Below are 17,061 nucleotides of genomic sequence, written 5' to 3' on the forward strand. Positions count from 1 at the left end.
TAAAACAGGTCAAAGAGCAGCTATTAAAACTATTTTTCATTTGGTCTGTTGACAGCTCACAACAAGAATGTGTGCAGCATTTATTAGGTGCGTCCACAACAATGTAAAATAGGTTTGAATCGTGTAAAGTGTGTTCTCATGGGGCGAATCTGCCATTGTAATATCTTCTGTGCTTGCGTTCAGCATTATTTTATTATTTAGTTTAATTTATAGTACTGAAAGTTTTTATGTAAGAATATATCAGTATTACATATGGTACATACTGTCTTTATTTGTATTGCATTGTTATAACTGAGGGATATAAATAAAAATTCTATAGAAGAAAAATCACCATATATCTTACAGCTATTTTAAACATACAGTTGCAGGGTTCTTTCTTTTAGTAATGCTTCTTTCTACTGTTGTAAGTTGAAAGGTGGAGACCAGAACAAATTGTCTTGTATAATCATTTCTGCTTGCATAGATACATTTGTTTATAATACACAAGAGCCATAAATATTCTGTAAATTATATATGTGCTTATATAAACATGCTTTGCAGTACATCATTAATTATAACTTGTATATTATAATTAATGATGTACCCCCTGTTGTTAAATACAAGATGTCACCTTGGTCACTCATCAGTGGCTTATAATTTCCTTATATTACACATTTGGGGGTACATTATTATTTTGCTTCCATGTTTTTGCATTTTGTGCTTTGCCCTGCATGTTGAAATTGAAAGAGGACTCTAAATGTAGCTCAAAGACCTGTGTTTGCCTCATGAATACAGCACTACCTGTTTTGGCAGCTCTGTGTTCACGAGGGGCGGGCAGGGTTTGCATGTAGATTCCCCCTTCCTGTTTTCTAACTTGCATGTCATTCACTCCTGCAAGTTATGGAACACCAAAGATTGCAAGGCCCTGTACTTATAATCAGTCCTATGGTCAATGGTCAAAAGTGAAATCTGCAACTTAGTAAAAACAGGACTGCCTTGTCCCTGTTGATACTGAATGCTGCACCTTATCCAGTGTAAGGGACAGAGTGCTGCCAGACCACAGACAGAGGTGTTTTTGAATGAGCAATAAGGGGTGTGCTCCTGCACACTTGCAGCTCTATCTGCGGTCTATATACAGTAAATGATCCCTCATGTGTTTGTGTTTAACCAGCTTGATATCTACCTTAGTTAAAATAGGACACTACTTCCCAAACAGTGGGATCCCCCCCCAGGAGAATGTACAGGAGTACGTAGTAATAGGGGAGACTTGGCCTGAATGTTAGTTACAATATGATTTGGGAAACACCTATTTGTTCCTCTAGATAAACCTGACATGAAGATTTATCGATTGATTCAACAATGTTTTTTTGATAGCTCTAACCTTGTTCTAAGCTAAGTGGGGGCCTGACTAAAGTTTGAACATTCAAGGGGACTTGAATTGAAAATATCCCACAGTGATTGAAATAGGGCATGCACCTAGTATGTGATTTTATGCTAATGTTGATAGATTAGTATGATAATTTATCATGGAGGTCTTTACCTGTCAGAGAAGCACAAGTTAGGGCAATGGTTTTGCAGCTGAAACCTAAAGAAAAGTGACCACAAATGGTACAAAAATATACCATATCTATCAGGAATTAGTCTTACTTATAAACATCTCCTTGCTTCACCTGGAGCCATATAGTCAGCAAAATACTATGGTATTGCAACACTGATACCATACCATACTTTCCCATTTGCTGATAAACATACAGTAAAGTCAATTGAACAAAAGACTAAAAAGGACACTTTGCACTACCTCAATATAATTAGTGCAACATAATAGCATAGTGTTTAATGAAAGACCCCTCTTTATAGGAAAAGTTCCATCAGACGTTTTTGTCTGTTGCTAAAGTGCTTTGTCACATCTTGAATATCTGACAATTTTTCATGTTTAACAGTTGGAAAAAAATTATACATGTGCTGTCACATTTCCATCTTTGGAAATCTTAGCAATCTTGGCAAAACTTGTGAGAAATGACATCTACACTAGTTAGAGCCTAAACTATATGAAAGAATTATGTTGCTTTAAAAGTCCAACGTGTTCTTCATAATCAGTATATTTTATGTCAGCAATTTGGCAGCAGCAGGATAAAGACTTGGATTCCATTATTGTAAAATGTATCATAGGGGAAGTGTTCTGATAGGTAATTACCTTAATCCACCTGAATACTTGGTCATAGTGTACATTAGATGGGCACCGAGAGTCAGTCTTGAACATCCAGTCAGCCCGAACAAAATTAGCTCAGCCACAAAGGGCCAGCTTGCATAATTAGATCTCTGAAGCAGAAACATTTTATGCATACCAAAGCCAAGGAGAAAATCTACAACTAACAATTGAAAGTAGTGCATAAAGTTGTTTAAAATTCCAGCTTTTGCTGAATAATATGCCACTGTTCTTTTCCAGTCATATTTAAAGGGAGGTTCATCTTTAACTTTTAATGTTATCTGTGTTAGGATCTTCTCAGTCAATTTGCATTTGGACTACATTTTTGCTATCTTTTGTGTTATTTTTCTTTTTTTTTTACTTAGCCTTTTTTGTCTGCCAGTATGCAGGCAGCTGTCTCAAAGTCAGAATGCAAATGATTAGGAGAGGGCCATTCATTAAAAAAAATAATAACTATAAAATTCTAGTCTCACAATCTACTTTCTGACTGATGGGGGTATGACCCTGACAACCAGATATCATTTTGGATTCCAGATCCCAGAAAGGCAAATTACAAAGGCAAATTTAACACACTAAAAAAGAGAACTAATCACAAATAACTTACATTTTCAATTCCATCTATAATAAATAATAATAATAATTAACAATAATTAATAATATTAATTTAGCATTTTATATATATATATATATATATATATATATATATATATATATAACAAACAGGGGAAAGTATAGTGTATTTGTCTATATATATATATATATATTAAGGATAAGAGGAATAGTTCAGCAAAAAATAGCAATTAAATCATACATACTCTTACTCTTTAATTATTTATTAATGAAACATCATAATAAGATAAAAATAAGGGGCTTAGTGCAGAGCCTATAGAAAAGAGATGGACAGTGATGCTATTCCATTTAAGGTCACTGTGAAAGGGTCAAATGAAAGGTATGAAGAGAAGGGAGACTTTTCTAGGATGCTAATTATTTTTTAAATCATTTTAATAGAAAGGTGGCAACCTACCCAGCAGCAATAGAAAGTTAAATTAAGAGAAGCAAGGAGAACTTGCCTTTAGATCGGATATCAATAAAGTCATCAGACACATACGGGAGTTCTATCCTGGTGAATAGGTAATAAGATGAGGCTGTGTTAAGTTAGGGTTTCTTGAGAACTGATAATGCCTGCAAATGCAGAGTAGTTGAGAGGATATTGAGTCTAGAGGGCAGGTTATGAGACAACTTTACACTCTTTTGGAAGAGGATCTTGAAGGAGGTTTGTCATTGGATTGTCTACCACAGTGAAAAAAACCCTCACAATTGGACTAACCTTATCTTTAAAATACTTAGTAAGGTCCTATGTACCAATACCTATTGAGGCAGCACAATGAGGTCATGTGATATCATAAGCTGCATGCCAAAGGTGTAGAAGAAGTGTAAAATTAGAAAATATGTATGATGTGAGGTAGGGCTTATAGTTTCAAGGCTTTGAAGGAAGCTTTCTATGAGAGTATGAGTTAGTCAAACTATATAATGACAGTCTTCATGATAGAGAGTCGTTGTATTAATTATACACTAAACTGTTGTGTCAGCTAAAAACACAGTCCTAGATCCAGAATGCTGAAACCCTCCAGCAACACTCACCATGAGATGCTATTTTGATAGTGTTTTAAATGATACCAAACAGTAGAGATATACTTTATTTTACTCATATGTCAACAGCTAAACTGTGGCTCTGCTCTTCAGCATGAACTTAATTAACAGTAATAATTGTATTAGTTCTATGCCAATTGATTTGATATGAATTAATTTTTCAATCTTAGATTAAGGTTTCTATCATTTGTCAGCATGCACCTGTGAAAAGTAAAGCAGTTTCAGCTCGTTATATTCCATATTAACATATGCTCTTTCTTTTGCTGAAATATTGAGTCTTGATTGTTTTATCATTTATTTTATTCTATTTTTAAAATAAAAAAAGATTTGGCAAAGGGAATAAGATTTCACTTTTCTCACAAGGATGGCAATTTTCTCTGCTCTGTTCAGTTTTTACTTGCTGCAGGTTTTAAGCAAAGACAACAATTTTCAAGCAATTATTTTGTGCGAAATGCTTTTGTACCCTTCAACAGAGACCCTTGCTGTTACAGCAGTGTCTTTTTATGCCTTTAATCACTTCACTTCACTCTGTGTTATAGTAAAAAATATATGCACCTTTAAGCTTTAAACTGAAGCACAAATTCTGATAGTTGCAAAATAACTACCTAAAAAGGTTTCAAGACACAGCAACATCCAGAAAAGCACTAAAAGTACTACTCTAGCCAGTGGTTGCTTTGTGTAATGTACCATTTTGGGAAAGAGAGGGTCAAGCAGGGGTACTGGTGACTGACTCAAATAGCCACACTGAATAGGAGAAATGGTGGAGGATACCTAATGTAAAGAAAAATATAGATAAGAACAAAAATGTCAGTCGTTTAAACATAGGCATTAAAAGCACAAAGACCCTTTATAATTTGTTAAATTATAATTTATTGAGCATACCTGAAAAGAAAATTGTCACCCCTTTAAAAAAGAAAGTTTTCAGTTAACTGAATGAATGAATACATTTTTTAAAAATATTTATAATATTTTATTATACTAATATTTATTTTACAGGATATTCATGTTTATCAGTTTTATTATGCATATGTTCATGTATTATTATTATATTGTTATTATTATTATTTATAAATGCATTATTATTGATATTCATATCTTAAAATTCTAATTTATGAACTATGTTTTTTTTATTCTAGCATACATCCCAATTATGTTAAATAAAATTTACTTTAAAAAAAAAAAAAAATCATATTAACCCCATGACTGCTGTTGAGCTGGACTTTTTATAGGATCATTGGGTTGATAAAACTGTTAGCAATTACCAGTTCAACCAAATTATCTGAAGCTTCCAGTTTCATTAAATAACTTCAATAAGCTATTTTATGTGTATACCTCCCAACTGTCCTGTTTTCTGCGGGACAGTCCCAAATTTGACAGCTTAGCCCACAACCTGGAAATTTCTTACTGAAATAGTTTCTCTATAATCTCGTGCAGAGAGCCCAGGACGCTGAGCAGCTGCACTTAGATACATTAGTAACATTTTAAGATAGGCAAAGATACAATTGTAACTAGGGGGATAAGCAAATCTCTTGGGAGAACTAAGATTTGCAGTTTAAAGAACAAGCGAGTACCTGATCGCTAAAATAGTTTTTCCAAAAACCGCTACTGTCTTGGTCTTGCTGCAGGAGCGTGGAATCATGGGAATTTCAATTTTTTTCTATTTTTTTCCTACTACAGCACTTCTGATCACACAAATGGCTAAAAATAGAGCAAAACTGTTATAACAACATGGCCCTAAAACTCCCAGAAATATGTTTAAACTTTCATAACCTGCCTAATGAAATCCAGGCCACCAAACATATTGCCATTTAATCATCACCTTTTCTATCTCTGCCATTATCAGATATCCTGCTACTAACCTGTCATTGTCCAAAGGGGTACTTTTCTGTTGACAAAATATATTTGCATTTGTGGCGTTTCCTGCTTGTGGTTCAACTTTCTTGCAGGTTTATTGACTGTCACGAGAAATGAAATGAAATTGCATAATACTTAACATTAAAGCTAACCCAAACCAGGCTTCCTGGTGAAGCACCCGTCTTTTAAAAGTCGACACAGTGTTTTAATAATTTGTCTATACTTTACTACATATTGACTCATTATAAATGTTATGTCACTCCATTTTCAAATTCTTAACACTGGAAAGTTCTGCATCATGGAGGAACCGCTTGCTCAACACATTGATTAATCTTCCTTGTCTGCTTCCAGACAGGATTGCTTTAATGGCCCATCCATAAACCTTCTGTATTTCAGCTCCCAACATGGTTTAAACCTTAATAATTTCGAAGTTGTAGTCCAGAATCATTTGGGCATCTTATAGTAGAGCGACAGTGATTACATCCCCTTAGCTACTGTTAATTATGCTCGGTCTGCTGAACCTCTGACCAGTTCTATAGTTCTGTCCAAGTCTTCTCCAAGCTACATGTTAAATGCATTTGTTCTGAGGCATCTGACGAGCTAAGAAAATGTCTGTAGGTTTGAAACAATCCGAGAGGATCCAACTTTCAATGCAAATCATTTGTTTTGACGTTAATCAGCTGAGCCCATAGCTGGGAGCTTTGTGTGATGTAGTGTAATTTGATTTGTAGAGTGTGAGAATTTTATAACAGTCATTTGCGAATAAATTACCTAGCGGTTTTCTGCTCTGAAGAAACTTATTTGTGATATAATTTAATTTGTTTCCATAAATAAGTGAATGACCTTCACATATTATTCTCTCTTGCATTACAAGGCACTCATCCCCTAGTGGAAAATAATTTGGTTTTACCACCAATCATTTAATACCCCTTTTATCTCCTTCTCGATTGCTTATAGATGTGATGTGATATATATATATATATATATATATATATATATATATATATATCTATATCTATATATGGATTTCTTCTAGACAGACGGGCTCATTTACAATTGCTAGCAACTAAAATTGGGGCAGAATTGTGGCTATGAAAATTTGCACTATGAACAGAGGTTTAACTGGCTTACTGTGTTCCTCTTTATAAATATATAAATACATTGCCTTAAAAGTCACCCTTTCAGGGTCAACAAATATATCATGACTCCAAATTTTGACTTAATCAGCCCGCTTCTCCAGTTTCAGACCTCAAAAATGGGACCAGCCCCATTGACCTAAAGATTAAGGCTTCAATGACTTGGGTTCCATTTCAACTGGGCTGACAAACTGGATGTTGAATTTAACCAGTTTGAAAATTGTGTACTGCACTATGACTGGGGTGAGGGTGATTTTGGACTAACATATAGTCAATTACACTTCTGACATAGTAGTCAGCCAATGTCTACCCCAATATGTGTACCTTCAGTAATGTGTATTAATCTTTATGGATTCAGATTAGGGCCAATTAGTAAATGAAGTTATAAACCATTGCAAAATGTAGGTATAGTGTATAATAGGTTGCCCTTAAATATTAACTGCAGGCTGAGAGACAGTTTTCAGTTCTGAGGAAAACAGGAATGCTCCTTTGGCTTGGCTTTTAGTATGGATAATTATATAAAAAAACATAAAAATTAGCAGCCCAGCCTTTAAATTGAGATGAAACAACTAGTAATAAAAGAATTATAATCAAATTATGTCATTTGTTAATGCTGGAAAACCTCAAAGTAAGGATTTGCTGCATCTGCCAGTTTCTGGTTTTATCGGTGGGAAGCACTGGGCATGCATATCTTGACAACTCGTGACAGTTTACAATAGCCTGTCAATTACAGCTCATTGTGTGAATCGTATCGCATGTCTTTGAAAGCAAAGCACTGTAACGGGGAAAAAAGTCTAAAAATGACGCTAATTCCCTATTCTCGTCACTGTCATAGCCAAATAAAGACAAGGAAAGATTGGGTGTCCCGAATGAGAATTATATTTCAATATGGTGCCCAAGGGAAATTTCACATTAATAAAAAAAAAAAGAAAATTAATTCAGACATTGTCATTCTGGTTAAATGGTTTTACATATGTGCCGGGAGAACACACGCTACTAGAAAATTCTGTATTTTGTGATAAACTATTGTACAGTGTCATTGTGGGTTTGGGAAAGACAAAATGCTATCATTTATGAAACTGTTGATTGCGTGAATGATCAAAAATTATCTTTCCTGTAGCAGCTGTGATTCTTATCTTCTTTTATTATTCATTTTTTTCTTCCTAATCTATTCATTATCTCTCAAACTTTTAGCTCTTTGCTACTAACGATCATTAATCATGGATTTAATTCAATGACAGCAAGGTCATGTCCCACTAACAAAGTACACCTTGTTTGCCTTTAAATGCTAATCATTTCTCTGAAAAATTAATGAGGGTCTAAGGGACGGGATATAAAGCGTGTAGTATAATTAAAGTGTGTTTCAAACAAATGATGTCTTGCTAGTTATAACAATTTGGGTAGAGTGAAAGTGCGAACAGCTACATGCTCGTAGAAAATATTCTGTTTAAATGTTCATTTTATTATATATATTAGGAATATAAGAAGATATAAAATGGCTTTGGACTAAGGTCTCATACACTCTTTTACATGCATTTGTATTGAGGTTTCATTGTATGTAAGCACATTGTTTTCCTTTTATTCTGTTTAGTTGTACCCATGGTTTTAAGCCAGTAACATTTTGTTTTGAGGTTTTGAAACAAAACATGTTGTAGTTGTACACATTTGAAGTGCTCTAAATATAACTGAGAATAACATTTTGGATGCACAAAAACACATGTCCGTACACTAGAAAACACCTGTAAATGCATTTGAAATGCATTTTGAAGGTTGAGCATCCTTTTAATCTGAAAAAAATAAAAAGATTTGTATTAAAAGTCTGCAAAAGCCTGGTGAGCTTCAAGCAATTGGGGGAGTATTTTTAACATTTAAGCAATTTTATTTTTCATGTTTTTTTTTAATAGTTGACTTTGTAAAAGTGAATGGAAAAATGACGTTTTTATTGTGATTATATTTTATTTTTGAATATAAAAAAAATCAAATGCTTCTGATTCAATTTTTTTCATAAAAATGCTGGCGATGGAGAAAAAAATTGCATTCGACAATACATTTACCTGCTCAATTGTATGAGTTGTTGGGGTGGGATTTTTCTCTTATTTTATCAAGTTGGAGGAGCTCAGTTGTGATACAAAGTATGTAGTGTTAAATCTGATCATCGATTCCTTCTTTATGTCAGAAGTGAACTGCATCCAAAAAGGCTCAATAATTAGCCCCACCTTCAATTCATCCATACAACATGAAGACCACAAAGATAAGACAACTGCAGGAAGTATATTTGGAATAATCTATAATAAATACACAAACTGAGGTTACTTTTATCTGTGGTTTTATTAGTACAAAGGAGCTGGAATAATTTGAATAAAATGCAAGCATAATATATTTGCTAACTTTACCAATATTCAGAATGGTTTGTCGTTGAGCGAAACACAAGCATAAAAATGTACAACTGGCAATATCTTTGCAGAAAAACACGTATAATTATTTTTTAGTGAATGACAGTCAGCAATGAGTTTGAGGATGGAAATGAAATGGTTTTAGACCATGTGAAATTCTTCTGCTTGCTTGCTGACTAGCTATTGCCTGCTAATCCAGTGAAAAAATGTGCAATTTTCCTTTTCAGAACCAATGAATTATATAGCAGAAAAAAGCTTTCTACAATAGCGCTACTTAAAAAGCCCAATTTCAAACAAGGCACAGACACCTTTTGAACTCTGCGGGGTTTCACCGGTAACTGTTTTTTTAAAAGCTACTTAAACCCATGGATCCATTTATAGATTTAGAACAGTAGACAGAAAGTTTATTTTCCTATTTATTGCATATTGTGGTTTTTAAACTGAATTTGCCTTAGAATAACGTTTTATTAAAAAAAAACATTTACCAATATGCACAACATGAATACCTGCAAATTCTTTATTATAATTGCCTTTTTATAAAGGCAGAATGTGAAATACTGTAAAAGAGCAATTTCTTACAGAAACATGATATACAGTAAATACATACTGCATTTATTCTTAAAATCATGATATTATGATGATATTGTCAAACTTAATTTCATTTCCTTCTACGGTATTTGCAAGCAAACATGAGGGGGAAAACTGAAGAAATTCTAATAAAAGAAGCAGAACATCTGTTATAAATTGCAACAAATCTATAATATTAAAAATGCAATAACTCATTATACGTAGGTTTTGTATAGGTAAAGGTGTAGAATAGGAAATGTTTAGTGGTGTCAATCTGTGCCTTGATGCACAGAATTCAGGTTTAGGTTTGGAATTTAGTCTAAACACTATTTGCTGGAATAAGATTTGGCCAAACCAAATCCAAACTCTTAAAGTGATACTGACACTAAAAATACTACTCTTCAAAATACCAGTGTACATTAAGGGGCTTATTTATCATGATGTGTAAAACATTAGAGAAAAACACCACCTGTGATGTTGTCCATAGCAACCAATTAGCAATTAAATTTCAACAGTCACCTACAAGTTAGAAAGCAAAAGATCTGATTGGTTGCTATGGGCAATATCACCAGCATGATTAATAGGCCTTTAAAAGTTACCTATAGGTCATGTTGATTGTTTTTCACTGATAGTTCTGTTTGTAAGTAATTGTTACTTGAAGTTCCTAAACTCAACTGTTTAACCAATTTGACTGTGCCTTCGCAATATATCAGTTAGAGTTTCTAATGCAAATGGATTGCAGCTGCACAAATATCGCAAGCCCCTCATATACATATACAGCTTAATAAAGGATTTCATTTTTATCGTAATTATTTATTTAAAAGGGCATGGGTTGGCTTTATTACAAAATAGGGCTTATATAATTATCAAATTAGCAAAAGTAACTAGTGATTCGGTCTTCGCAAAACTGCAAAAAAATTTACGAAACTGCAAAAATAGGCAACAAAAACGATTTTTATGGCCGACTTTTTTATTCTGTCCAAATGCATTATGTTGCGGTAAAATTTTTCACACCAAATTTTTCCCAAATAAATGTGCAGATGGTTAGCGATGGGCGAATTTATTAGGCAAGTGCAAATTCGCGGTGAATTTGCGCGATTCGCCGCCGGCAAATTAATTCGCAAAATGGCCACAAAAATTTGATGGCACAAATTCTACACCAGCGTAAAAATCGTGCACCAGCATTTAAAAAAACGGACACCGGCGTCAAAAACGTCAAAAAGGCACCGTTTCGCAAATTCGCCCATCACTACAAAGGGAAAAATTACGTTGTGAATCTAAGTCTGGTGAAAAAATGTTGTTCATCATTAATAGTGACTGATCGGGGGAAAAAATTTGTTGAATGAGAATGAGAATGCTTGTTTGTTTTTCATTAACTTAACTGGCATATTGTTTTAGAAAGCATGAAATTAATTTATGCTACTATGGGGTCACGTAACAACAGTTTACTCTTGGGGGCCTATTTCTACAAATCTGAGATTGCTTTTTTCAAGTGATTCAAAACAAATGCAGCAACATTTATTGAATGTTTTTTTTAACTCAGACTTTCTCATCCAAAACGTTGACATTGGCAATTGAAAAAAATCTTAAAAACATTTGAATGAAAAAGTTTGACAGCTGAAAAATGGTCAGCTTCAAAATAAGTCAACGAAAGGTGTTTTTTAACAGAATTCAAGCTATTTTATTTTTCATTTTTTTCAGTTAAATGAATTAATAGAACAACTGGATTTTTCAGGATTTGTTTTGGGAATTAATGAGACTGTTGTGATTAATGAGTAATTCTGAGGTTTTTCAATCAATTTCAAATGGAGATTTATGTTTTTAAAGTCCACATATTTTTTACAAGCAACTTGACCAAAACATAGAAATCCATACGCCCTTTTTACATTTTTAGTGCTGAGCGATCTTTCCCTTTTCCTACAGGAAAAAATAAATCGTTTGAAGATAAGATGTTGATTTTGATGTTTAAGACACAGCATCACAGATGAAGAGGTAGGTAGGACATTACATGTTTTGTCTCCTTTAAACAAAAAGGTAGTTTAAAATTCAAATAGTTATATGAATCTAGAAAGAATGCTACAAAATACATTCATTTAGTTAAATGTGCACATGTTTAGCATATGCAGTTACTATCCAGGACTGTCTTAATTCCAGGCTTTGGGTGTGATATATGCCTCCCTGATTATATTTTATGGTTTCTATCGCATGCAGGGGTGCTGCTGCCATGAGTTGAGTTGAGAAACTTGTCTTAGGCAGCAACATTTAGTGCAAGTTATACACTAAATGGCAGTGTGTTGGGAGTTTTCTTAAATGAGAAGGATCTAGGGGTCTTTGTAGATAACACGTTGTCTAATTCTGGGCAGTGTCATTCTGTGGCTACTAAAGCAAATAAAGTTCTGTCTTGCATAAAAAAGGGCATTAACTCAAGGGATGAAAACATAATTATGCCTCTTTATAGGTCCCTGGTGAGGCCTCACCTGGAGTATGCAGTGCAGTTTTGGATTCCAGTCCTTAAGAGGGATATAAATGAGCTGGAGAGAGTGCAGAGACGTGCAACTAAATTGGTTAGAGGGACAGAAGACTTAAATTATGAGGGTAGACTGTCAAGGTTGGGGTTGTTTTCTCTGGAAAAAAGGCGCTTGTAGGGGACATGATTACACTTTACAAGTACATTAGAGGACATTATAGACAAATAGCAGGGGACCTTTTTACTCATAAAGTGGATCACCGTACCAGAGGCCACCCCTTTAGACTAGAAGAAAAGAACTTTCATTTGAAGCAACGTAGGGGGTTCTTCACAGTCAGGACAGTGAGGTTGTGGAATGCACTGCCGGGTGATGTTGTGATGGCTGATTCAGTTAATGCCTTTAAGAATGGCTTGGATGATTTTTTGGACAGACATAATATCGAAGGCTATTGTGATACTAAGCTCTATAGTTAGTATAGGTATGGGTAGATAGAATTTAATTAAAAGTAGGGATGGGTGTATGTATGGATGCTGGGTTTTCATTTGGAGGGGTTGAACTTGATGGACTTTGTCTTTTTTCAACCCAATTTAACTATGTAACAGCCCACAAGTTACCAGAGGTGGCAAAAAGCTGGTCCTGGTAACTTTAAGAGCCGAAATTCTGAGCGCTATTGCTATCTTTACAATCAGTGCCAAATCAACCCTGAGCCCTTGGGTTCCATTGATTCCTTTGATGACACTATTGTACATATGACCTTGGGAGAAACTTTTTCCCTTTTCTTGGTACAGATTAGGGGTATTTTGTAATGTGGGTCATCAAGTCTTAAGGCTACAAAAACAGTTAAACATAAAAATAAGGGGTTATTTACTTAGACCCACGAGAAGTACTAGGGCCATTAGTTATAGGCAGTATCTGTGTAACAGAATGAAGGTATTTAAAGTGAAAATAACCACTAGGAAAAAAACACTAGAAAATAAGAAACAAAAAAGGGGAAGAGTCTTAATGGAACAGCATCCTCTATACATTCTATATACAGCAAATAAAAAAACACAAACTGTAATAAAACCACAAACAAGAACCATATCAATCACATTTTCCAGTTATAAATTTAAATATAAAAAGTATGTAGAATTATGACCAGCAAATTCCGAGACAAGCATCCAATTTTAAGGTACACTTTAAATGAAAGGAATAACCAGGCTCATGAAGTTTACTACTTTCCAACAATTGCTTTCATTTATGGTAAGAAATCATATTTTAAAAGGCAGGCCTGCTGCTTATAATGAATAAGATGACATTTGTTTATTCTCCTGCTGCTGGGTGCACAGGGAATGTCACTAAATCGTACATAGCATAGGCAAATGTCTTCACTCCGGAAAAATTTAAATTACAAATTATTCCCTAATGTTGGAGAAAGTACCAACAGGCAGGCAGAGTTTACACTGTAAAAAAGGGGCTAAGCTCTATTTTTTGCCATCTTCCATAGATGAATTGTTCTCCATTTTTTGTTACCTACTCATCCATGCAGAGCACAGTCAAAACCAGGTCACACCTGCTCCATGCATGAGCGCTAGAGGTGCACTCTTGGATCACATAGGGCTTTTGCACTTCTGCCCTGGGTTTTGGTAAATGACCACAATAGTGTCCCTGCTTAGAATAACATAAAACCCACACCCACTGCTTTTTTGTTGCTGGAGATTTCCCCCTTTAATACGTCTCAGAGGCCAGATCAGCAGGAAATAAGTGAGCTCATTAGTAATAATACATTTAGCTGGGTGCCTCTGTATATGGTTAGGCACTTGGGAATTCTTGTTGTAAAACTATAAAAACTGGCTAGTGGAAATATGGCCACCAACAGTCATATCACAAATTATTATTTAACCATCTCTATGATTCTGTGACATATTGTTCATTTGCTTCCAGGCCTCCCTTGTGCCAATATTGTGCCTGTATATTGCTACCAATGAAACATTCCTGCCTACAAGCAAATGTTCCTGCCTTCTCTTGGAAATGATGTCTTCTCCATTCATTTTGCTTCCATGTCTGCTGAATCATGGCTCTTCTATGCACATCATTCCCACCTTATGTGAGAACAGCCAATCACAGGAATGATTTAATAGTGAATAATCAGAAGTGCTGGTATCAGATGTTTGTATTATGTTATTTTATTATTTTAGTTTAATAAATGTTTGGTAAAATGCAAACATTTCTATGTAATAGGAAAATCTCGCTGGAAGACCGAAGTGAGAAGAGTCAGAAATAACAATGGGAATGAAACTCCTATTATTAGAATGGTCATAAGATAAAACAGAGAGCATGCAGGAATCTATGCAGCTAAGCAATGCATGTTAGTGTATTCTATCAGATGTAGAGCCACAGTTAAAAAAGGTAATAATGAGAACTGCATGTCTGCTAACAAGGTTGGATTTAGAAAGGTTCAGTGATCATTAAACAACCTTTGCCTTGATTGTCATCGCCATTTTCCTCTCAAAATAAATGATAAAAGGAATGTTAAAATGTTGTTTTTTTATGAATACTTTGAATGTAGTGATGTAAATATTTTTAATTCTTAATTGAAAAAAACAAACACTTTTGAGACAGAGGGTCCCTCCTTTGGAGTAAGGTCCGTTTGATGAACAGACTTTAGTATCCAAAATCCAGTCTTATTTCATTATAGCCTGTGTTATTTCTTGTACTGCAATGCATTTCATGATAACCAAGGTTCTAGCACTGTCCATTGATAACATCAAACCTTCTGTTAATCTTTACATGAATCCTAAAAAAAACATGTTGTGGGCTTAGTGAAAAGTAAACACAAATTTATAGTGATACAACTGCAGGTGCTCCAATACAGACACAATGGAGAGCAGATATTACAGGGATTCATTAAGGTACATTACTTGCATCCAAGCAGCTTCTTGCACTTCCATATGGCTACCCATTGAGTCCATACTGACTTCTGATGAACAGTGCACAATTGCTTGAAATGATTCTGGGAAAACCTGGTGCTACTGCCACCCTGAACCTGGTAATAGCTCCAGGGTTCCCACAGGGGGATTTGTTCACACCAGTAAATCAGATATAATTGACATTTTTATAATGCTTTCTCAAAACAACTCGGTTTGCACTCGATTTGTGTAAAAACATAAGAGCAAATGGCATCCAACAAATCTCTGTACTTGGCTGCAGTAATGCTTGGATAGTGTGAAAGACACTGTATCATGGGTAAAAAAAATGTTGCTTCCAAAATGTCTTTTTTTACACTGCACTTACAGTTGTAAATGACTGAAATGTTGTGCAAGGGGGACTATTGCTGCTGGGAAAACCTGGAGTTACTCCCACCCTGGCCCTGGTTTTTGAGGCAGTAGATGCAAATCTGCACTCAACTACACTGACACTGGAAATTGTGGTAAAAAATTCTGTATTTTAAGTAAATTGCATCCACAATAGCACACTAATTTTCACACTAAACTTATGGTCAGTGGCATACCTAGATAGTGCCAGGCCCCCTTACAAAAGGATTTCAGAGGGGCCTAGCGCACACCTTGTGGCCAAAACTCTCCCTCCTGCCTCATGTCTGTGTTGGAATATTCTGGACCATTGCAGACTGAAGAGCTGTAGTGCCTTACACTGGTAAAGGGAAGATGGCTAAAATTTAGAATACAAATAGGACTTTTGTGGCACCAAAATCAATAAGCCTTTTTTTACTCAGCCTGCAACCCTGATATTTGAAATAAATTTGCTGCACAAGTAATCCATACACCGGTGAACTGATTCAGTGAACAAAAGCACAAAACAGAGAGACTTGGGTAGGGAATCAAATCATGCGCTTGATGAGGGACTGATGACGGAGATTAAGATATCAGAAATGAGTGATTGTAATCTAATTAGCGTGCAGTTTTTGCAAGTCTTCCAAGCCCTTGAATGTAAAAAAGCAGGTGGTGTTAGGATTTGATCTATAGGATTAGTGTAATACTGACTATGTGAACTCTTTCACAGCAGCCACTTTGGCAATGTGTTTAAATGTTAGCTATGTCAAACCTTTCCTGTTATAGACAATTGAGATATAAATGTCTCATCTCATCCCTTCTGATAAAAACTAAAACGCATGCATTACGGCAGCCTGTCAGAAGCACATGTATATTGCAGATAGCTGCTGGGAAGAAAAGATAAGTTATGGCTTCTCTACATCTCCCTCTATAGGCCACTTTCATAAATAGAAAAGCATTCAAAATTTTATTCCAAGAAATAGGGGGTCACTTACAGCCAAAAGTGTATTTTTCCCCACCGTGGGTTGTGCATCAAACCCCATTCATTATTGGTACTTGTGTCACAATGCACTCTTTTTACTTTTAGTTCTAAATCAAGTTCTGCTGCACATATTGTTAGTAGGATTCAGTACACTCACAGTAAGTAGAAATACTTTCTAAAGTTCCTTGTTAGTGCTGTCCTCTTCCAATCACGTGACTAGGCATGAGCAGAATTCAGAAGCAGAACACGGAAAAAAGAAGACGCGCCTCCAAAATTGTATGCTGTGTACCCAGAGTAACTCCAAAAATTTTTATTGCGTGGAGTAAAAAATCAAATGTTTCAGGGGCCTCCCGCCCCCTTCATCAGATCACTGACAAAGGGCGTGGGAGGCCCCTGAAAAGTTTGATTTTGTACTCCGCACAATAAAACTTTTTGGTTATTATTGCACCCCGTCTCCTTTCTGATGTGCAAACAAGACCTACAAGGTTTGTTTGGCTACTGAATATGTTAATAGCGTGGGCATCCTATAAGTCATGTGACTTGAACAGGTAACATGA

At 35.1% G+C, this 17,061-nt stretch overlaps 1 protein-coding gene across 1 annotated transcript in view; it reads left to right on the top strand.

The window, feature by feature from the left end:
- The window catches only part of gpd2.S (glycerol-3-phosphate dehydrogenase 2 S homeolog), a 111,142-nt gene extending 96,879 nt beyond the window's left edge, over positions 1–14,263 (top strand). The window contains exons 18-19 of the mRNA XM_041577758.1: positions 11,709–11,777; positions 14,177–14,263. Coding sequence (XP_041433692.1) covers positions 11,709–11,718 — 10 coding nt within the window. The 3' untranslated portion in view covers positions 11,719–11,777; positions 14,177–14,263. The remainder of the gene's footprint in view (positions 1–11,708; positions 11,778–14,176) is intronic.
- The last annotated feature ends 2,798 nt before the right edge of the window (positions 14,264–17,061 follow it).

The sequence above is a fragment of the Xenopus laevis genome, chromosome 9_10S (genome assembly GCF_017654675.1).
Source record: "Xenopus laevis strain J_2021 chromosome 9_10S, Xenopus_laevis_v10.1, whole genome shotgun sequence".
NCBI lineage: Eukaryota > Metazoa > Chordata > Amphibia > Anura > Pipidae > Xenopus > Xenopus laevis.